We start from the raw sequence: 23,799 nt of genomic DNA on the forward strand, positions 1-23,799 counted from the left end.
TGTTCTCCCCGTGTCCGCATGGGTTTCCTCCGGGTGCTCCGGTTTCCCCCACAGTCCAAAGACATGCAGGTTAGGTTAACTGGTGACTCTAAATTGACCGTAGGTGTGAATGTGAGTGTGAATGGTTGTCTGTGTCTATGTGTCAGCCCTGTGATGACCTGGCGACTTGTCCAGGGTGTACCCCGCCTTTCGCCCGTAGTCAGCTGGGATAGGCTCCAGCTTGCCTGCGACCCTGTAGAAGGATAAAGCAGCTAGAGATAATGAGATGAGATGAGATGTTCTCATCATATGGAGTGCCAACTAAAACCAGTGCAGAGAAAGCCTCGATTACATGAGGCACAGAGGTCATGAAGCCAAGAGGAAAAGAATGTGCGAGAGCCAGACACAGAGTGTGTATAGATAGTTTTCACTGATGTCACGGCATTCCGGGGAACGCCCTCCAGCCGCCATCTTGTGGGGCAAACAAAACGGACCATCACCATTACCGGCTACGTTATCTCGGACGAATTTATGAAGTTATATAGTCAGTTTTCTAAAATAAAGATCAATGTCGGCAAAATCAAGCAAAGAGAAGTATATAGATACATAAGACGACATCTCACGACAACGGTATGCAGCCAAACTGGCCTTGATTGGGGGAATTGACCCCTACGAAGTGGACAAAGATGCATTTTCAAGTGACTATGCAGGGCTGCCAAAGCCTGAAACTGCCAAAGCCTGCTCCAAAGCCTGAAACTGACTTCATCAAACTTTAAAGGCTGTCTGATATATACAACTTTATATATTCACAGCGCGCCTTTTGGCGGATGCCGCCTTTTTCACGGCTGAATCGCGCAGATCTGATTTTTTTTTAGGGGGGGCGTTGGAGTGTCTGATTATAATTTCAAAGTAAATTCTGTATTAAAATTACTAAATAAGCAAATCCGTTACAGTCCATGAAACAGGAAGTATAAGGATGAGAAAAAAAACAGTTTAGATCGGAAAGCTGCGCACATTTGCGCAGTCCTGCACACCACTCGGGCTGCGCAAATGTGCGCAGCTTTCCGATTTAAACTGTTTTTTTCTCATCCTTATACTTCCTGTTTCATGGACTGTAACGGATTTGCTTATTTAGTAATTTTAATACAGAATTTACTTTGAAATTATAATCAGACACTCCAACGCCCCCCCTAAAAAAAAAATCGGATCTGCGCGATTCAGGCGGCATCCGCCAAAAGGCGCGCTGTTTGCATCCCAAACACAAATTAAATCATACAGAATAGACCTAAAATGTTTTTCAAAAATGACCCTTGCGTGAGTGAAGTGACAAGTTTCAAATAGAAACGTGACAAACGAGCGATATTAAGTGTACATTACAATATAAATGTACACTCAGCGGTTCCAGTTAGGCATTCTCCAGAGAGTGTTCACATGATGTTTTGGTTTCCAAAAACAAGCTTAAACACAATTGATTGTTTATTTAAACAACTTACCACTTATAAAATGATTGGAGCAGACTTTGCTGTGTTTGGAAGGCTGATAATCCTTGCGGTTGATTCTCGCAAGCCATAGATTTCTCCTTTGTATGCTGAGCTTCTTTGTTTGCTCGCCTTCGTGCTCCCATACAGTGGGAATTCCATAAAAGCTCCGCTTGACTTCATCATTTGACCTATTACGACAGCTGTGAATACAACAGGTGTGCACCATTGCTAGCTTTAAATAGCCTGCTTGGGTTCTTTTGAAGACTTTGTACTCGCGCGTTACAATGTGTGCTCAGTGACCCGTACGGTAAGCTTGACCCGCAAGATGGCCGCCACTAGGGAATCCCCGACTCTGTGACGTCATGTGAAAACTATCTATATGTGAGATATCCGCCCATTTCCAGCCTTTGACTTAATTGTTGTGCATTTCTTCCAGGTTGTGACCCAGGTCCTATCTGAATTGTCATGACCAGGGATTAGCCCAGGATGACTCACTTGATTTGAATTTTGGCCAAATAACCCAGGTCCAACCCTGGTCTTTGGTACGAAAGAGGCAATGCTCTTGTAGCCGAATGGGCAAATCTCTACAACCACACTCCAAAATCTAGTGGAAAGCCTTCCCAGAAGAGTGGAAGATATTATGATAGGAAAGGGGAGATTAAAAATAGAATCACATATGCGTGTGCACAATTTTCATCGTGTAGCGTATCTGATGCTTTATACATAATTGTGATAATAAAGTGTGACTTCATCCGGTTGCAGAGAGGTTATTAAATGAATTATCATTTTGGAGAATAAGTAGCTTTATTCTCCAAGGTTGGAGTTACTATGTAAGTAACAGAAGCTTCACCCACGTCTTGAATGGAAAATAGTGAAGTTGTAAATGTGCTATGCAACTGAAGACTGTACTAAAGTATTTTTATTAGTGCATGGCAGTCACATCAGCACACCCAAGTACCTCACTTGTCAACCAGCAGACTCAGTCCTCAGAGTTCCAGCGTTTATCAGCGTATCAATGTTCATAATTAGATTGACATGAAGGTCATTACTTATGAGCCTATTTATACACCACTGGCTAAGACGAATCATTCTAATTGTTTCTTTGTACTTATCTGTGTGCCTGTTATGACCAATGGACTGCTACATTATATTATTCAAGGAACACAGAAAGATTACATTTGGGCTGTGTATTACTTTAATCTCTGTTTGTCTCCCTATAAAATTTATGCAAATGGTTGCACCACGTTGTCAAGTATACCATGTTACAGATGACTACTCAAGCTTCAAGTAGTGGACTTCAGTCAGAGTAGACTTTTAGAAGCCCTTGCACAAAAGCTATATGTAATTTGTACTGCCGTTGAGAAGCTGAATACATTTTGCCAAGGTGAACTGCTCCGAGCGAACACAGTGGATTATCCAAAAAAAAAAAAGAAGCCCTTCATAGCACTTCCCAATATGGGTCTTGAATGGGGGCATTGTCATTCATTTCACATCTTAGTCATCTGATTAGGAGTTTTCTCTCCTAAGTTTTCATAGTATTCCTTCTAAGTAGAAGAGTTCTTGCTCGGACAATGGATACTCCTTACTCAACTCTTACGTGCAGTTTGGAAAAAGGTATTGTTGCTAATAATTTAACCCCACGTAAGTTTTGGAGGGTAATGCAATGGAATGGTCTCACATCAAAGACCACTTCCCACAAGCTCGTCAGTGAGCAGAACCTACATAGATGTCTGTCAAATGTGAACATATGCAATGATGTAATAAATAAATAAATAAATAAATAAATAAATGTCCATGTAAAAGGGACAACCACATTTTGTTTTTCTGTAAAGGTGAGGATCATGAGTGGCATTTGCCTGAAACTTGTCTTTTTTTCTGGACCACATCTGTTTTTGTAATACTTTGAATATGATTTAGTGCTTTATAACCTCACACATCTTCTGCCAACAAAACCTCCAGCTACTCCACATTGTTAGGGGGTTGCCTTGGTCCTTGCTCAACAACTTAGCTTGACACACAGCACTGTAGATTCATACTGTACATCTTTGAAATTTTGTAGGTATGCAAATTGGTTCCTCGGTGAGATATGCTTACCCTACTGTGGAGGTATATTTACACAATATCTATTTGAAAGTTAATGTGAATTCTTTTTTTCTTGTCACACCAAGGTTAATTAAACCAGAACAAAACAAAAAAGGCATTTGTTGGTTACATTAGTGTTCTTCCTCCTGAGTCAATACTTGTTAGAACCACCTTTGGCTGCAATTACAACCGGACATCTCCTAAAAAATTGCACAAGCCAGGATATGCAAGGGGGCTGTATAAATTTTAACCCTTGCTTGTACTGTATACCCGTATTTGCTAAGCCTTTTTCATACTTTGCCAAAATATAACAGACAGTGGTGCTTGAAAGTTTATGAACCCTTTAGAATTTTCTATTCTGCATAAATATGACCTAAAACATCATCAGATTTTTGCACAAGTCCTAAAAGTAAATAAAGAGAACCCAGTTAAACAAATGAGAAAAAATATTAAACTTGATCATTTATTTATTGAGGAAAATTATCCAATATTACATATCTGTGAGTGGCAAAAGTATGTGAACCTTTGCTTTCAGTATCTGGTGTGACCCCCTTGTGCAGCAATAACTGCAACTAAACATTTCCGGTAACTGTTGATCAGTCCTGCACACCAGCTTGGAGGAATTTTAGCCCATTCCGCCGTACAGAACAGCTTCAACTCTGGGATGTTGGTGGGTTTCCTCACATGAACTGCTTGCTTTAGGTCCTTCCACAACATTTCTATTGGATTAAGGTCAGGACTTTGACTTGGCCATTCCAAAACATTAACTTTATTCTTCTTTAATCATTCTTTGGTAGAACGACTTGTGTGCTTATGGTCGTTGTCTTGCTGCATGACCCACCTTCTCTTGAGATTCAGTTCATGGACAGATGTCCTGACATTTTCCTTTAGAAATCGCTGGTATAATTCAGAATTCATTGTTCCATCAATGATAACAAGCCGTCCTGACCCAGGTGCAGCAAAACCGGCCCAAACCATGATACTACCACCACCATGTTTCACAGATGGGATAAGGTTCTTCTGCTGGAATGCAGTGTTTTCCTTTCTCCCAACATAACGCTTTTCATTTAAACCAAAAAGTTCTGTTTTGGTCTTATCCGTCCACAAAACATTTTTCTAATAGCCTTCTCGCTTGTCCATGTGATCTTTAGCAAACTGCAGATGAGCAGCAATATTCTTTTTGGAGAGCAGTGGCTTTCTCCTTGCAACCCTGCCATGCACACCATTGTTGTTCAGTGTTTTCCTGATGGTGGACTTTTGAACATTAACATTAGCCAATGTGAGAGTGGCCTTCAGTTGCTTAGAAGTTACTGTGGGGTCCTTTGTGACCTCGCCAACTATTTCATGCCTTGCTCTTGGAGTGATCTTTGTTGGTCGACCACTTCTGGGGAGGGTAACGATGGTCTTGAATTTCCTCCATTTGTACACAATCTGACTGTGGATTGGTGGAGTCCAAACTCTTTAGAGATGGTTGTGTAACCTTTTCCAGCCTGATGAGCATCAACAATGCTTTTTCTGAGGTCCTCAGAAAACGCCTTTGTTCGCGCCATGATACACCTCCACAAACATGTGTTGTGAAGATCAGACTTTGATAGATCCCTGTTCTTTAAATAAAACAGGGTGCCCACTCACACCTGATTGTCATCCCATTGATTGAAAACACCTGACTCTAATTTCACCTTCAAATTAACTGCTAATCCTAGAGGTTCACATACTTTTGCCACTCACAGATATGTAATATTGGATCATTTTCCTCAATAAATAAATGACCAAGTGTAATATTTTTTGTCTCATTTGTTTAACTGGGTTCTCTTTATCTACTTTTAGGACTTGTGTGAAAATCTGATGATGTTTCAGGTCATATTTATGCAGAAATATAGAAAATTCTAAAGGGTTCACAAACTTTCAAGCACCACTGCACGTAAAGCCAAAGTATCCAAAGTACCTCTCTCCCACTGTTTCCACAGTGCCTCCACTCATGCAAACACTGAACAGTAAAGATATAAAAAAAGCTCTTGAACCTAAGTACTGACACACATCCAGTTTTTTGTTTTGGGTTTTTTTTGTTTGTTTGTTTTTTTGCACTACAGATAGGTTCTTCTTTGTGGAAATGGCAAATGGAAGCTTATACTGCTGCAGTGGATATAGATGTTTAAATCCTGTGCTGGTAAAACATTGTTACCATTGGAGGGTATAAGAGGAATAGAAGGTCATAAAATGAAAGAAAAAAATGAAAGTCCTCAAATGGGATGCTGTCATATAAAAGGCTTTTCCTGCATTAAAGAAGTTATTTACTACTGCTGGCAGCCTAACTTCATCAATAAGAATTTTTACTCACAAAAGTAGAACAAAGAAGAATTATGATGTTGGAAAGTGAGAGCTTCTAGCAGCTATTGAGGATTGGTAATAGTGGAGTGAGCAGAAAACTCTTACCTTATTTCAGAGAAATCTTGGTGCTTAAGGCCAAACAAAACTAAAAAATGAATGCTGTTTGCTGATCACAGCAAGTGCCTTGATGTGCCCCCCACACATTTAAATAAAAAAAATTTAGAACAACAATTTATCCATTTTAAAAGTTATGATATTGCTAAAAATAGGCTTACCTGGACACAGCCAAATTGCATTGAAACCAGATGTCAGTAATAGCGCAGAAAGCGCAAGTTCAGAGTGGCCTCCAAGCATGGCTGCACTGGACTACAACACCCACACGCCACAGTGCCCTGCCTCCCCGGAATACTGACACACCTGTTTCCTGATCACCTACACTCCTATATAAGACTCAAACAAACAAATGGACAATGTGAAGTATCGCTCAGCATTCTGACCTGACTTTACTAAACTTTTCCTCTTGTTGACAGTTTTCTGTGACTCTGACCTTATTGCTCCGTTGTTCCCGACCTTGATCTCATTTAGTCTCCATTACTCTGTTTACACATCAACCAACCTTAGCCTGCCCCTGACTATGCTACATGGATTGTGTCTTGAATTTGGTTTCCAGTTTGTGACACACCTGCTCTCCCCTGCGTCTGCATCCAGTAAGTGCCTGCACCCTTACAGACTACTTCACCACCAAACTGCTTTAAACACACAGGGACATCTGTCAGGAGAACATCAGCAAATGTTAAGTGAACTTAATACCTGTATGTCACAACAAACGGTTGTTGTTTCGCAGGCCCTCCTGACACATCCTGTGTCATCAACCCGTGCTGCTTGAATGGTTCCTCGGCCAGAAAGGGTCTCTGGGGAAGTATAAGAATGTAAAGATTTTCTCCTTCAATGTTCCTTGTACTTCTCAACACTCTCAGGCATCACAGAGGATCAGAAGTTCACTCAGTTCATAACCCTTCTTATGGGTAAAACCATGGAGTGGGCTAGTGCCATATGGGAGGATGATGGTGAACACACAACATCATACAACCATTTTGTTAAACTATTCAAGAGACTGTTCGATCATCAACCTGAGGGAGTCAAAGTGGGCAAGCAATTGCTCACAATCAGGCAAGGAGAGAGAAGAGTGGCCAAATTTGCCTTAGATTTCTGCATGCTAGTGGCAGGAAGTGGATGGAATGAACCAGCACTCAAGGCCACATTTTGCCAGGGTTTGAACCCCGATGTTCTCTCTGAGCTTGCATGCCGAGACAAACAATTGTTACTGGTCTCACTACCCATCACACAAGAACTCATACCTATGGAAGTGTCCAATGCCCAAAGGCCCCAGTCAGAGAGAGAAAGAAGGAAGGAGGGGCTTTGTTTCTATTGTGGTGAGCAAGGTCATCTCATAGCTCAATGCCCAGTCCATCTGGCTAAGAGAGTAGGTCCCTCCAAGCAAACCTCCAGCCCAGTGAGTCCTGGAATATGTTCTGTACAACCTACTTTAAAAATTCAGATATTACTGAAACTTCCAGACTCGACATATGTTCTTTCTGCCCTCATAAACTCCAGGGCTGAGGGCAAGTTCATCAGCCACAAAGTCATCCAGGACTGCAGCCTGCCTACTGAAAGACTTCTACACCCAGTAAGCTTGAAAGCCATTGATGGTGGGCCCATTGGCAAGGGGCTCGTCACCAACCACACCATCCCAATCACCATTCAGGTGGGAGCCCTACACATGGAACACATTTTCCTATTTGTCACAAACACTGCTCGCTAAGCAATAATATTAGGCTTCCCCTTGGCTGCAACACCATGACCCACTTATCTCCTGGCAGCATTGCAAAATTCTCCAGTGGTCTCCCACATGCTTTCACGAATGTCTACAGCTTCTGTTAATCACTTTAGCTTCTGCTTCCATAGAAAGTCCCACGGCGGGAGGCATTGAGCATGTACCTGCCTGTTATCACCCACTCAAGGAAGTGTTTAACAAAGGCAAAGCCAGCGGCCTTCCCCCCACACTGTCCCTATGACTGCACCATTGACCACCTGCGCACAACCCCTCCACGCAACAGAATCTATCCACTGTCCATTGCGGAACAAAGGCCCATGGAAGAATATGTTTAGGAGGCTCTGAAACAAGGGTATACCGTCAGTACTAGAACAACTTAGAACTTACCAACTCCTCCGAAACAAGTATTGGTGGAGAACATGGTAACAGAAGTCAACCAATTTGTTTCCTCATGTTCAGCTTGGACTCAAGTGAAGGTACCCAGACACCCCACCCCCCACGGACAAGATTTGCCCCCTACCCGTACCACAATGACCTTGGTCACATTGAGCTATAGACTTTATCATAAATCTCCCAAAGTCACAGAACAACACTCTTATTATGGTGGTCATAGATTGATTTTCCAAGGCACTGAAATCATTCCCCTGCCTAGACTGCCCACAGCACTCGAAACCACCAAACTCCTTTTCCTTCGTCTTCAGGTACTATGGCATTCCAGAGAATAGAATAGAATAGAATAGAATGCCTTTATTGTCACTATACACATGTACAATGAGATTAAAGTTATATAGTGAGCTCTGTTGTTCCCAACCTTGATCTCATTTAGTCTCCATTACTCTATTTGCACATCAACCGACTTTAGCTTGTCCCTGACTACACTACATGGCTTACATCTTGGATTTGGTTTTCAGTTTGTGACGCACCTGCTCTCCCCTACATCTGCATCCAGTAAGCACCTGCACCCTGATACCGGATATCCGCTTGTGATGTAACTGGCACACTAGTACATTTAATAAAAACAAACAAAAGCATGTCACATAAAAATACAAGGAAAAATAAAAATTTTTGAAAAAAAAAAAGCACTGAGTAGCCGGCAATGGAGTTTATAGGCAGCAAAAGGCTCCCAAAGGCTGGGTATGGGTCTGCTCACAGTTTTTTTTTTTTTTTTTTTTTGTGTGTGTGTGTGTGTGTGTGTGTGTGTTTTCATTACTTCAGTGATTGGTCTTTATTTCATTACTTCAGTGATTGGTCTTTATTTTTACACCAAAATGCTTGACACTCGGGCATCTTCAAAGTTGTTTTCAGCAATTTAGAAGCGATGTATTCACTACATCTCAGCCTCGGTAAGTCATGTGGCATGTAAGTGACATCACAGTCTCGGATTCTCTGGCGTAATTTGTACTTAGCATGTGATATTTCAACCTTGCAGAGATGGCAGCTCCCAGGGACATTGTTTTTCTTTTAAAATAAAATCTGCACACAGTGTACAGATACAAATATGAACAAGTGAACACTCCAACATTTCTTGTATGGATATTATCTGTCAGTATAATGGAGTTTATTTTTGGGGTTTTGTTTGGCTTTAAATCCCAGGTAGCATTGCTGCCTTATACCTTCAGGGTCTACTGTTCCACCCTGGCAGGGACTTCTAACTAAACTTTTATCAATAATGTCCTGGAGCTGAGGCAAATCATTGGATATGGAGGGCAGCTTGGTTAAATCCTTGCTAGCCTGCAAGTCTAAGTTTATGTGTGGGGAAGGTTTATGCACTACCTGGTTAACTGTGAGGGGTATAGTCGATAGGAATACTCGTGTTATCATGTTGAGGGTTTTCACCAAGAGCATCCAGACTATTTTTCCCCTTTCTCTGGATCTTTGGATATCCCTGGAAATGTTTTCTACATGGTGATTCTTAACCCTTTGATGCAAAACATATGCACACCCCTTCTAATGCACAAAATGGGTCAAAAATGACCCGCATTCATTTTCCAGGTTATTTCATGCTGACTGAGTTTTTCTTTGCTCTATCTTTTGAAATCAATTTATTTTATGATTTAATATTCCAAGTATTCTTTAAATATCTTGTTTTTAATTACCACAAATCATTAATTTATTTTTTTTTCTTTCCTACTTTATGAACAAAAATACTTTTTTATATTACTACACATGGGTCATCCAAGTGTGATTTAAAATTAAATGTCTTAATACTATAATAATTTGTTTCAAGTAATTACTTTAGCAGTGAATGGGGCCAGTTATTTATTTATTAACTATGTAGTTAGCTAAGCCAACTACAATAAAATTAGCTAACTAAAGTAGAATATGTCAACAGCTAGGTAGCTAATAGTAATTACTTGTAACTTTCTGACAAGTAATCTACTCACTCTCAAGGTAACCTAAACATAATCAATTTTTTTCTAAGATAATGTTAGAACAATTGAAAAACATTACTTACATGTATTAGATGGGCAAAGGGTGCTGTGCTGAGCTGTGAGATGTCTGACACAAGCACAATTCACAGGTCCTACCAAACACTGGAGTAAATGCATGCGGGTCGTTTCTGACCCATGTGTGTAAACTTGATGTAGAATTACAAAAGCTGTGCTTGTTCATAACTTAAGAAAGGAAAAATAAAAATGATAATTTGTGCTAAACAAAAACAAGATATCTCATCTCATTATCTCTAGCTGCTTTATCCTGTTCTACAGGGTCGCAGGCAAGCTGGAGCCTATCCCAGCTGACTACGGGCGAAAGGTGGGGTACACCCTGGACAAGTCGCCAGGTCATCACAGGGCTGACACATAGACACAGACAACCATTCACACTCACATCGACAGTCAATTTAGAGTCACCAGTTAACCTAACCTGCATGTCTTTGGACTGTGGGGGAAACCGGAGCACCCGGAGGAAACCCACGCGGACACGGGGAGAACATGCAAACTCCGCACAGAAAGGCCCTCGCCGGCCACGGGGCTCGAACCCGGACCTTCTTGCTGTGAGGCAACAGCGCTAACCACTACACCACCGTGCCGCCCAAAAACAAGATATTTACTGGATATTTGGAAAAGTAAATGACAAAATGAATTTATTTCAAAAGTATATTATAGAAACACTCAGCCATACATGAAATAACCTGGAAAATGAATGCAGGTCGTTTTTGACCCATGTTGTGCATTAGAAGGGTAGTGATACAAAAAGGGTTTTTATTCAAAAAGTAAGAAAGGAAAAAATAAAATAAGGATGTATGATTATCAAAAACAAGTTAATTGAGGAATACCTTGAATACTGAATGATGGAATTAATTTATTGCAAAGATATAGAAGATAAAAACTCAGACGGGTCACTTTTGACCCATGTTTTGCATCAAAGTTAACAACAATAGAACATGACATTAGACAGTTCTTTTTGGGTGGAATTCTGTACACTGTTGCCTTGTACTGTTGACCTTCCTGCACATAATAAACCACATTCACATCTGCCATGATACAGTGACCTTAACGAGTGCAACATTTCATTCTGTAATGTATCGGACATACTATTATTGAACATTTTAGGTAAACTGAATTGAAGAAGCACATTGTTCACTTTTGGTAACATCAGATGCAATTTTGAACAGTAACAAAATAATAGCCAAAACACATTAAGGCAACTCTCAAGGAAGCTATTATCAGAGATGTTCCTCATTATGCCCAGACACTGTCCAGCTCAAATGTGTTAATAAAGAGTATGATTAAGCCACATCATTTAATTCATATTTCATTAAATTTTCATAAATCCATTTTCTTTGTGTGCCCAGCTTTGCCTTGTGTGATTCATCATTGTGAAGGCTCAAGCAGATTATGGCATGGATACCAATGACATGACAACTATAATAGCCATTTAAAGAACATTTGGAGAACGAACACCACTTTATACTCACCATTCATTTTATTAGGAATACCTCATTCTTGCAATTATTCAATCAGCCAATCAAGTTGCAGCAGCACAATGCTTAAAATCATGCAGATACACGTCAAGAGCTTCAGTTAATGTTCATATCAAACATTAGAATGAAGAAAATGTGATCTCTGTGACTAACAGAAGTATGGTTGTTGGTGCCAGATGGTTTGAGTATTTCAGAAACTACTGATCTCCTGGGATTTTCACACACAACAGTCTTTAGAGTTTACACAGAATGATGTGTGTGTGTTGGGGGGGGCAACATCCAGTGAGTGAAGGGTCTGCAGGCTAAAACGCCTCATTAATGAGAAAGATCAGCGGAACATAGCCAGGTTGGTTCAAGCTGCTAGGAAGGATGTTGTAACTCAAATAACCATGCTTTACAACCAGGGTGAGCATTCCCCCCCCCATTCTGATATTTGATGTGAACATTAACTGAAGCTCTTGACCTACTGTATATCTGATTTTATCCACCATACTGCTGCCACATGATTTGCTGATTGTATAACTGCATAAAAGAAAAGGTGTACAGGTGTTAAAGTGACCAGTGAGTGTATATTAATGACAATCATTGTCTTTTTAAATACAAATAAAGCCATGAAAGTAATGAGGTTCAAAATTAGATAAAATAAAAAAATATTTATTGCAGGTCTCAATAATTAATCCATCCATTATCCATAACCACTTATCCTGTGGAGGGTTGCGGGCAAGCTAGAGCCTGTCCCAGCTGACTATGGGCGAGAGGCAGGGTACACCCTGGACAAGTCGCCAGGTCATCACAGGGCTGACACATAGAGACTAGCAACCATTCACACCTACTGTGCAGTCAATTTAGAGCCAGCAATTAGCCTAACCTGCATGTCTTTAGACTGTGGCGGAAACCAGAGCACCCAGCAGAAACCCACACAGACACGGGGAGAATATGCATACTCCACACAAAAAGGCCCTCATCAGTCCCTGGGCTCAAACCCAGAACCTTCTTGCTGTGAAGCGACAGTGCTAATCACTACACCACTATGCTGCCCGTCTCAATAATTCAGGTCATTTCAAATGTCTAATAGTAGTAAGCCAATGCAAACCTTTTTTTGTTATAATTTGCAGGGGGAAAAAAGACTAATTCAAGCAGTTCTAATGGTTAAGTTCTAATAAAGTCCCCAGATGAGAGATAAAACATCTTGAAGCTTGTAACAGTCCCGTTGCCTTTAATTCCTATCCATCCATAACCTGCATACCTTTGGACTGTGGGGGGGAAACCGGAGCACCCAGAGGGAAACCCATGCAGACACGGGGAGAACATGCAAACTCCACACCGAAAGGCCCTCATCAGCCCCTGGGCTCAAGCCCAGGACCTTTTTGCTGTGAGGCAACAGTACTAACCACTACACCACCATGCCGCCACCCTTAATGTCGACACAAATTTAATTTAAATTCTTTGTTTCTGTGGTACCAAGTGCTGCATGTACAAGACCTATTAAATTTGTGCCAAAGCAGTGTTACTTGGTGTAAACAGAATATCTTTTGTTTTTCTCTGAGATTAAATTCATGCAGAGAGAAAAGTGACCAGTGTTCCCTAATTGATCTTACTGTCTGTCCTCAGCATTCTTCCGGAGACATCATGATTCGGAATATTCAGATGAAGCATGCAGGGAAGTACACATGTGCAGTGCAGACCAAGGTGGACAGCAGCTCTATTGCCACAGACCTAATTGTCAGAGGTGCTATTCAAACCTATGCTGTATTAGTATACCATGGAGGACCAGTTGTGCTCCTGCAGAGGGTTTTAGACATGAAGATTAGATAATGAAGATATTAGATTAGGGCTGGAACACTCCTCTTCAGGGCAGTGTTTGTATACAATTTTTAACACTTATTTGTCAAATTTCCATTGTTGCCTTAAGATGCATATAGTAAATATAATAGTCCATGTAGATACATTTAATAAATATAAAGCCTTTTAATTAATATTTAGTGGTAATTTTAAAGAAATACCCTTTGTTTTCTATTTTTCTTAAATCAACTTTTTTTGTATTAGCTGGCTCATAATTACTAATAAAAACTGATGACACAATGTTGCTGAAGTAAATAAAAGCATTTCCACATATCCTATGAATATTTACACACTGCTTGCACATGAAACAACAGTGCAACACATACTCAGGCTAACAAGAAAAAGAAGCTATAGCTAATTTGTGTAATTAAATCCAAGACATCTCGAAATATTTAGGGACATTTTGCTAGTTATATTCCTGTGCTTTAGGTTGTTGTTGATAATAAAGCCATAACACAGCATTACAGTGTGGGCATGAGTGTGTATATGTGTCGTTTTTTTTTAGGTCCCCCTGGCCCTCCTACCAGCATCCATGTGGAAGAGCTCACAGATTCCACAGCCACTCTGTCTTGGAAGCCTGGTCCTGATAATCACAGTCCAGTTAATGCTTACACTATCCAGGCTAGAACCCCATTCTCACTGGGATGGCAAGCTGTCACCACAGGTAGGACCCCTAATCAGACTGCATCTGATCAAATCAGCACACTTTCTTCCCTTCTCTGAGTCCCCTACAATCAAGTAAGAATGCTATTTGTTATTTGCTCCCTGCCAAATGGTACATGATTATGAAGTACAGGATCTCAATGTACATGATGTTTTTTAGATTTATTTTAAGCTCAGTGTTTTGCATTATGGCCAGAGTTTTATCATATATGTTTAGGCATTAACTATTGTGGTAATGCTCATAGTTGAGGATTCATTGAGGTAGTATCAGCAAGTTTGGCGAATAGCATAGATATCCAAGACTGTATTTAGTGTTCTTTATGTTTCTTACTTTTTTTCTTTAAATGATCCAGACCATACATTATTGTTTCACTGATTCAGGCTCCACATAGAAGTGCACGAAATAGAGTATGATGTAATGGCTATAAAGTACCATTGTATAGTAATCAAATATACCATACACTGAGAGGCTCCAGTTGAAATTATGGATTCTCACTATTTTCTCATAGAAAGTAGGACTATGCCAGTCACCGAAGAGAATCCATAATTACCAGTGTCTCTCAGTGCATGGTATATTTGATTTATATCCCTCATCAAAAAATTCCAAACTAAAAGTGTTCACTACAAAGAATTAGAAATAAATCTGAAAATAAAATTAAATGACTAACTCACCGTCTTTCTCCCTCTCTGCTATGCAAGCATCAAAATATCCAAATTGAAAAAGACTATCCAAAGTTCCAAACTGTATATGAGCACAAAAATCTATACTTTGTTTTGTTTTTTTTTCACTAGGCATGATCATGATACGTAGAGCTACACACACACACAAATGCTCGCAGAGCCACAGCTGCGACTCGAGTCAGCCATACAGCTTGATTGTGATGTCAGTTCATGGTATATCCAGGATATACCATGACTGACTCACACCATATTCAAATTTTTTATGACATCATTAGATACATTGCTTAATCAATAGTGGAACTATTTTATGTCACGTGATTCATCCTTGGCCAATCCCTGCATGGGAATTTTTTTGATGAAGGATATAATGTCGTATATACTGTCGTAAGCCATTTAGGATTAAGCCTGTCTGTGATTAATTTGTCAAAAACATCTCATCTCATCTCATTATCTCTAGCCGCTTTATCCTGTTCTACAGGGTCGCAGGCAAGCTGGAGCCTATCCCAGCTGACTACGGGCGAAAGGCGGGGTACATCCTGGACAAGTCGCCAGGTCATCACAGGGCTTGTCAAAAACATAGTCATTGCTAAAGTGTGAACTGTTTCAACCAACTGTTCTCTGTGACAGCTTCATCTGTTGAGAGTACACTATCAGAGCCAACAGATTATTCCTTTCAACATCGATTGATTTGATTTCAACGAGTCTTATTCGCCCAGATTATTATAGGTTTTGTTACCTATAGTTTATGTGAACATTCTATGAGCAATAACATAAAATAATTACAGTCTGTATAGCCTTGAAAAAAAGACAAGGGGGACCACGACCCTGACTATGACCAAGATGGAAGAAAGGAAGGAATGAATGAGGCAAAGCTGATAAAAAGCTACATTTTGGATGCTTGAACATTTAAAATCAACATTAAGCATTCATATTATTTATATTACTTTTGACATGCAGCTTTGTTACTAGTAACTGATCTAGAGATTTGTGAACGGAGCTGTCCCTACTCCACACATACCTTGTATATTCACACTTATCAAACTCAAGTAAACAATGATTAGTTTTGTTTGTAGACTTTAATAAAAGTCTGTGTGTAGGCTATAATAAAAGTTGTAATTCACTGAGTATCACTCAAGACTGTTTCTTCTCTCAATGCATGTGTATTTTATTTCCAGTGCCAGAAGAAGTGGGGGGTCGCCGTCTGACAGCTACAGTAATTGAGCTCAGCCCTTGGGTAGAGTATGAATTTCGAGTGGTGGCAATCAATGCACTGGGTACAGGTGAGCCCAGCAAACCCTCCAAGCAAGTCAGGACCAAGGAAACGCGTAAGTGATTTAAAACACACACTCACTAGCTTTGTGTAAATATCCCACTTATAGTGCTTCTATGCACCTGTTGTTTTTGGTCTGTTTGATTTTCCTGACTTTTTTTCGGTCACTTTTTACCAACTAACAAAAATAAGAGACGTAAATATATTGTATGTTGATAATGCATTTATTATGTAATATATAAGAGCAATGTTGGAGGACTTCTGTTCATTCAGCCAGTTTCTGTATCTTCAGTGGACTGAGACTATAGAGTGTGCTTTTTAAAGGGCCCTCTGTATCACCAATGAAGCAACCATCTTTCTCATTCCTTATCAGAAGATGGGTGGATTCCATTACCCCATTCCCACTCACAATGAAACCCATAAATTTTCCATTATTATACATTAATGGTGTTCCTCTGGGAATGGAAGCAAAACAGTAAAGCCACAATGTTAATCTTGCCCCCGTCGACCAAGTAACATTTGGTGAATTTTTTTTTTTGTTATGGCTCCAGTGAGAACTGGAACCATCAAAGTTACGTGTTATGACCAGTTATAATGTTGCTAGCGGTAACGGAAATGATGGTGCAGTGATATTGTGATGAAGCTACTCATACTGCCTCAGTGTAAAGCAACTGGCACCAAATTCAAAAACAACAAGCAAGCAGCAGTAGATGCAGTGGGAGCGCCGTATCTGTGGGGCTACATTCCAGAATCTAATATGGTTAACCAAAACTGCGGAAGGGAGTAAACCTGATATAAAGCTTGTTTTTCATGTACATACATACCCATGATAAAGTTTCATTTATAAACTACACACAATAAGAAATCAACAACAGTAACTAATAATTAAAAAATACACTGTAATAAAATTTATGTGAATGTGGTATCTCTCTCGCTCTCTCTCTCAGGATTCTGACACTTATATTTAATATTTTTATCATGGTTGAGGCACAGTGATGGATGTAAGTATGGAAACCTTTCATTTACAGAGGACAGTCAAAGCATCACAAAACACCAGGCATGAAAACACGATAGTTGTAGTGAGGAAAAAAATGTGTATCGGCATGGAAAATAAAAACAAATGTAAGACAAACTAACAGAAGCCAGTGAGCAATAAGTGGAAAAAACTGAAAGCAGGTGTGCATGGTTAAAGTCAAACAACCCCCCCCAAAAAAACACCATTTGCCGATCACAGTAAATGCCCTGATGTGCCTCCCCACACATTTAAATTAAAAATAAAACTTTATAGTAACAATTTATCCATTTTAAAAGTTGTGATATTGTTAAAAATAGGCTGACCTGGGTGCAGCCATTTGCAATGAAACCAGATATCCACTTGTGATGTAACCAGCACACTCGTACACCGTTTCCCTTAGTAGCACAGAGCCATCAAACTTCTAATTCTAAAAAAAATCCCCAGGCACTGTAGCACACTGCTCTCGTGTGTGTGTGTGTGTGTGTGTGCGCGCGCATGCATGTGTTCACTGCTTCAGATGGGTTACAGTGGTGCTTGAAAGTTTGTGAACCTTTTAGAATTTTCTATATTCCTGCATAAATATGACCTAAAACATATTATACTTGGTCATTTATTTATTGAAGAAAATGATCCAATATTACATATCTGTGAGTGGCAAAAGTATGTGAACCTTTGCTTTCAGTATCTGGTGTGACCCCCGTGTGCAGCAATAATTGCAACTAAATGTTTCCGGTAACTGTTGATCAGTCCTGCACACCGGCATGGAGGAATTTTAGCCCATTCCTGCATACAGAACAGCTTCAACTCTGGGATGTTGGTGGGTTTCCTCACATGACCTGCTCGCTTCAGGTCCTTCCACAACATTTCGATTGGATTAAGGTCAGGACTTTGACTTGGCCATTCCAAAACATTTACTTTATTCGTCTTTAACCATTCTTTGGTAGAACGACTTGTGTACTTAGGGTTGTTGTCTTGCTGCATGGCCCACCTTCTCTTGATTCAGTTTATAGACAGATGTTCTGACATTTTCCTTTAGAATTTTCTGGTATAATTCAGAATTCATTGTTCCATCAATGATGGCAAGCCATCCTGGCCCAGATGTAGCATAAACAGGCCCAAACCATGATACTACCACCGCCATGTTTCACAGATGGGTTCTTATGCTGGAATGCAGTGTTTTCCTTTTTCCAAACATAACACTTCTCATTTAAACCAGAAAGTTCTATTTTGGTCTCATCTGTCCACAAAACACATTTTTCCAATAGCCTTCTGGCTTGTCCACGTGATCTTTAGCAAACTGCAGACGTGCAGCAATGTTCTTTTTAGAGAGCAGTGGCTTTCTCCTTGCAACCCTGCCATTCACACCATTATTGTTCAGTGTTCTCCTGATGGTGGACTCATGAACATTAACATTAGCCAATGTGAGAGAGGCCTTCAGTTGCTTAGAAGTTACCCTGGGGTCCTTTGCGACCTCACCGACTATTACACGCCTTGCTCTTGGAATGATCTTTGTTGGTCGACCACTCCTGGGGAGGGTAACAATGGTCCTGAATTTCCTCCATTTGTACACAACAGGCCTGGAATTTCGTCATTTTAGGGGCAAGGCCACTTGGCCTTTTGTGCTGTCAATTTTTTGAGGGCACGAAGGCCAAAAGCCAGGACACCAAGGCCATAAAATAAAACAATGATTTTAAGTTCACGTCTATAATGAATTTAATTTAAGGACTAATGACTGTTCTGAGGAAGATTGGAGTCTCAGTCAAAACTATCAAGCAGGTAAAGAAACATCTACACTATTATGTCTGAAGATAAGAAAATATTGAACACATCTAAACTTATCAATTAATCACTCTCACTTCAAAAATTGTAAAACTTATTAAACCTATATCCTCCCATAATTTTTGTTCAATTGACATCGAATGTGCAAAAGCATCTTCAGACTGTACTACTACACAGATTTTTGATTAATCAAAATTGAGCCTGGAGTACATCAAAATGTTTGACTGTAAATGGAACATATACTAGCGTGCAGGCTACTGATTAACCCATAAGAGCCCAGACCGATTTCTCAATCAAGGAAAATTATTGAGGAAATAAAATGAACTAAATAGACGACAAAGAAAAAATTTCTGACCTTTTGTTTTTTAAAATAGCACTTTCATGTCTCAAGATCTGAAATATTAAATTGCAAATTTGCAGAACACTGCAACACTATTTCACTGTTAACCCGAAAGTTCATTCTATGCAAACAGTTTGAGTAAATACCACTTTTAAAGTTTAGTTTTATTGCATTACTTAAACAGTATGAGTATATGAAGAGTATATGAGACAGTCATTGGGCGTACTCATTTTTGTAATTTAAACAAACTTAAACTATCATGTTTTACCTCAGGCCACAGTGCTGCCCTGTTGTGATTGGCTCAAAACTCAAGACATGTCTGTGCTTGTCCGTTGACGGCTACAGAGGAAGTTGCGCCATTTTCTAATTTACACAGAGGGGTAAATGAATAAAAGTAAATGTTAATGTTGTAATGACTCCAAAAACAATGAGATAAAATCTCTTGCGATGGTGATCTCATCAAGATGGCAGCAGTTACACTTCGGTTAAACAGCAAAAAGAAACATACAATACTAGTAACAAAACAATGCTAACTGCATAGATTAAAAAAGTAGCTATGAACAGACAACAGCACATATCACGTATCATATTATGGCAGGAACAAGCAGTAGTAACATCCATGACCTTACGCTTAAAGCTCGACAAAGGAAAAACTTGACAGCAAGCTAATTAGCATTTGTTACTGGCTACAGTCGGTACTCGGCACGTTAAAAGTGGGTCAACGTTGTAACGACATAACGATGATGCCCTTTATTGTCACTAGTCACATGTACCAGCGAAATTAGCCGTCAACCTGTCCGTACATATACAATAGGGTGACCATATTTTGATTTGGGAAAACCAGGACACCTTAGTGCGGGGGGGTGGGGTGGGGGGGGTAGTAGTGTTAGTAACAATATCAAACTACAAACTTACCTCACTCTGTTGAGGTGTCCCATTCTGTGGTGTTAGTACTAACTGGAGTAATCACTTTGATTGGAAGAAGAAGGGTGGTGTGCAGACCAAATTAATTGAGGTGAAAGATACACCAAATGAGACAGCAACCACCATCGCAAACTACCTAATGGAAACATTGGTAAAAAAAACTATTTGTCTTCCAAATGCAGAACAAAACACTCATTGGTGCGGGTTGCCCAGTACACATACTGAACAATTGTGTCCATCACGGGGCAGACACACTTGATGTGGACCTTGAAAATATAATTTTTAAAATATACCAGTACTTCCACATTTACACCGTGTGTACTGAGTCCCTCAAAGAGTACTGTGATTTTGTTGACACTGAGTACAGGAGGATGCTTTCACACAGCAAGACAAGGTGGCTCTCTCTGTTCCCAGGCACAGAGAGGATGCTACAGATGTTCCCTGCTTTAAAAGCATTCTTTATGTCTCAGCAAAAGCCACCCATGGTGATCAAGGTGTTTTTTGAAAACCCATTTAGTGAGATATACTTATGGCACATGCACTCACTTAACAAACATACAAATAAAATGATATTTAAAGTTGGTTTATTAAAAATGCTTTTCATAAAAGTCAACAACAATAACTCCAATAACAAATGATATTTAAAATGTATTTATTCAAAAATGCTTTACAATTTCTGTAATGAATGAATGACACAATGAAAGAAATAATGTCTCATCTAAACCACACTCACTTATATTAACAATAAAAGTTAACAATAACTCTCAACTCCCAATAACAAACATACTGATATGTCTGTGAAGATTCTCAATCATCCAGGTCATAGTAAACTGTGGGTGGTAGAAATGGGCAACTGGACTTGCTTGAAGATTCTTGAAAACGTTTCACCTCTTATCCAAAAGGCTTCCTCAGTTCTGTCTGACTAATAGGGAGTATCAGATATTTATCCTCTCCTGGATCAAAATCAGAATCAGAATTCTGATGTGTAGTGAAAGTTCATTATGTCTACCTATTGAAACTATTCTTTAAATTCGTTTCTTAAGACAAGGATTTTATAAAATCCTTGTCTTAAGAAACGAATTTAAAGAACAGAATTCTGATGACCAGCTCATCTAAGGCCAAGTTTACATTAGACAGTATCTGTCTCGTTTTCTTCGCGGATGCACTGTCCGTTTACATTAAAACGCCTGGAAACGCCGGGAAACGGGAATCCGCCAGGGTCCACGTATTCAATCCAGATCGTGTCTGGTCCGGTGCTGTGTAAACATTGAGAATACGCGGATACGCTGTGCTGAGCTCTAGCTGGCGTCATCATTGGACAATGTCACTGTGACATCCACCTTCCTGATTCGCTGGCGTTGGTCATGTGACGCGACTGCTGAAAAACGGCGCAGACTTCCGCCTTGTATCACCTTTCATTAAAGAGTATAAAAGTATGAAAATACTGCAAATACTGATGCAAATACTGCCCATTGTGTAGTTATGATTGTCTTTAGGCTTGCCATCCTTCCACTTGCAAGTGGTAAGTGACGCGCATGCCCGACATGCACTGAGATCACACACACAGCGGCTCAGTCCCAAATCACTGCTCGTGCGCTCCACTCGTGCGCTCTGTGAGCTGCGCAGGGCTGGAGTGTGCACCCTCCAGAGGGCACTCGCTGTTCAGGGCGGAGTGATTTGGAGCGCAGGATGCCTGCGGAGCCGAGCATATCCGTGTATTGGTGTTGCTGTGTGCACGCGAATCGTGTATTGGCATTGCTGTGTGCATGCTAATTGTTTTAAAAGCGTTAATCTGATGATCCGCTGATACGGTCTAATGTAAACCCCACCTAAGGTGTCATTGAGGCATCATGTTGGTGTGGGTCACTGGAGGCTGGGTGTGAACGGCGAGTCATTAGGGTGATCAAAGTATTGTCCGTTAGGGTGATCAATGGCAATCTGACTCTCTCTGTCCTCCTGTGAGTCACTGAAAACAGCTGGGTCCTGGCGTACACCCAGCCGTCTGGGAAGAGTGTCCAATACCGCCTTGTAGATGGTTGACAAATGATGTCTTAGACCCCCACCTCTGTTCAGTGATGGCCGTTCCAGGTTGACAAAAATGGCTTCTTTAACTCCTCGCTCATACCACCGATCCTCTCTGGCTAAAATACGTACATTACAATCCTGAAATGAGTGTCCTTTGTTGTTAAGATGAATGTAGACAGCCGAGTCCTGGCCTGAGGAGCTGGCTCTCCTGTGTTGGGCCAAGCGCCTGTATTGAGGTATTTCACCTGACGTCACAGGGTCACGTGACGCCCCGGTGTCCACCATTTTGGACGGCAAGCTAGCTAATGTCAACAACAGTAGCTAGTACGTTACTGTAGCAATATTTACGTTCAGTCATTTGGATGACTGTTAAAACCTTTCAGTCTCAAATTTTTCCTTTACTGGATTTACTAGTTTACTGAGCTAGCGCGCGATGGCTCCCGGCTTGGCCGGCAGCGCGCGATGGCTCCCGGCTTGGCCGGCGAGCACGCGATGGCTCCCGGCTTGGCCGGAGAGCGCGCGATGGCTCCCGGCTTGGCCGGAGAGCGCGCGATGGCTCCCGGCTTGGCCGGAGAGCGCGCGATGGCTCCCGGCTTGGCCGGAGAGCGCGCGATGGCTCCCGGCTTGGCCGGCGAGCGCGCGATGGCTCCCGGCTTGGCCGGCGAGCGCGCGATGGCTCCCGGCTTGGCCGGAGAGCGCGCGATGGCTCCCGGCTTGGCCGGAGAGCGCGCGATGGCTCCCGGCTTGGCCGGAGAGCGCGCGATGGCTCCCGGCTTGGACGGAGAGCGCGCGATGGCTCCCGGCTTGGCCGAGCGCACTAGCTCAGTAAACTAGTAAATCCAGTAAAGGAAAAACTTGAGACTGAAAGGTTTTAACAGTCATCCAAATGACTGAACGTAAATATTGCTACAGTAACATACCAGCTACGATGTTGTTGACATTAGCTAGTGCTAACAGCTAGTTGCTAATACACTGCTACAACTACACTGACCCTAATAATACAGTTCTTGGTCATTGCCTGGTAACAGCAAATTTATAACGGGCCATGTCTCAACAGACTAAGAAGTTATTTCAATGACATTTAATAACATTTTGTTTATCCTGAGGACCGAAAGTAAATGAAAATGTGAACAAACCTTAGCTGTAATCAGATGGCGACCACCGGCTCCAGGGACGACCCACTGATGTAGGCATGTTACCCAGCCTGACACAAAATATTTGTAGGCATCCAAACTCGTATACGCTTTCAGATCAATACCTGTGTATGGCGATGGGTTTTTAACGACATAGGTATACAGATCATGTGGGCCGAAGTCAGGTAAAGACGAGGGCTTCGTGTACTTCTGTACGTCAGTGAACAATCCTGGTGGAAGCAGGTAAACGTCGTTCTCTAAGCCTGCTAACCTCAATTTTTGCAAATACCTCTCCCTCTGCTCGCCCTGTAAATGCCCTACATCACTGGATAGTGAAGGTGTTTTCTGCATCTCGCTCCTTTTTCTTTTATGTTTTTCGTTTGTCGCCTTCCTCGCATTCAAACTGATTCGAGCCGTGCCGTCCAAAATGGCAGCATCACATGACTTGGTCACGTGAGTGAAATACCTCAATAGCGGTTGTTTGGTCTCACCAATATA

The 23,799-nt window shown here is 41.0% G+C and overlaps 1 protein-coding gene across 1 annotated transcript in view; it reads left to right on the top strand.

Moving 5' to 3' along the window:
- The window catches only part of LOC132885033 (contactin-4-like), a 542,655-nt gene that overhangs the window by 478,395 nt on the left and 40,461 nt on the right, over positions 1–23,799 (top strand). The window contains exons 14-16 of the mRNA XM_060919276.1: positions 13,241–13,358; positions 13,977–14,135; positions 15,991–16,140. Of these exons, the coding sequence (XP_060775259.1) occupies positions 13,241–13,358; positions 13,977–14,135; positions 15,991–16,140 (427 nt within the window). The remainder of the gene's footprint in view (positions 1–13,240; positions 13,359–13,976; positions 14,136–15,990; positions 16,141–23,799) is intronic.

This window comes from Neoarius graeffei, chromosome 4 (assembly GCF_027579695.1).
Source record: "Neoarius graeffei isolate fNeoGra1 chromosome 4, fNeoGra1.pri, whole genome shotgun sequence".
NCBI lineage: Eukaryota > Metazoa > Chordata > Actinopteri > Siluriformes > Ariidae > Neoarius > Neoarius graeffei.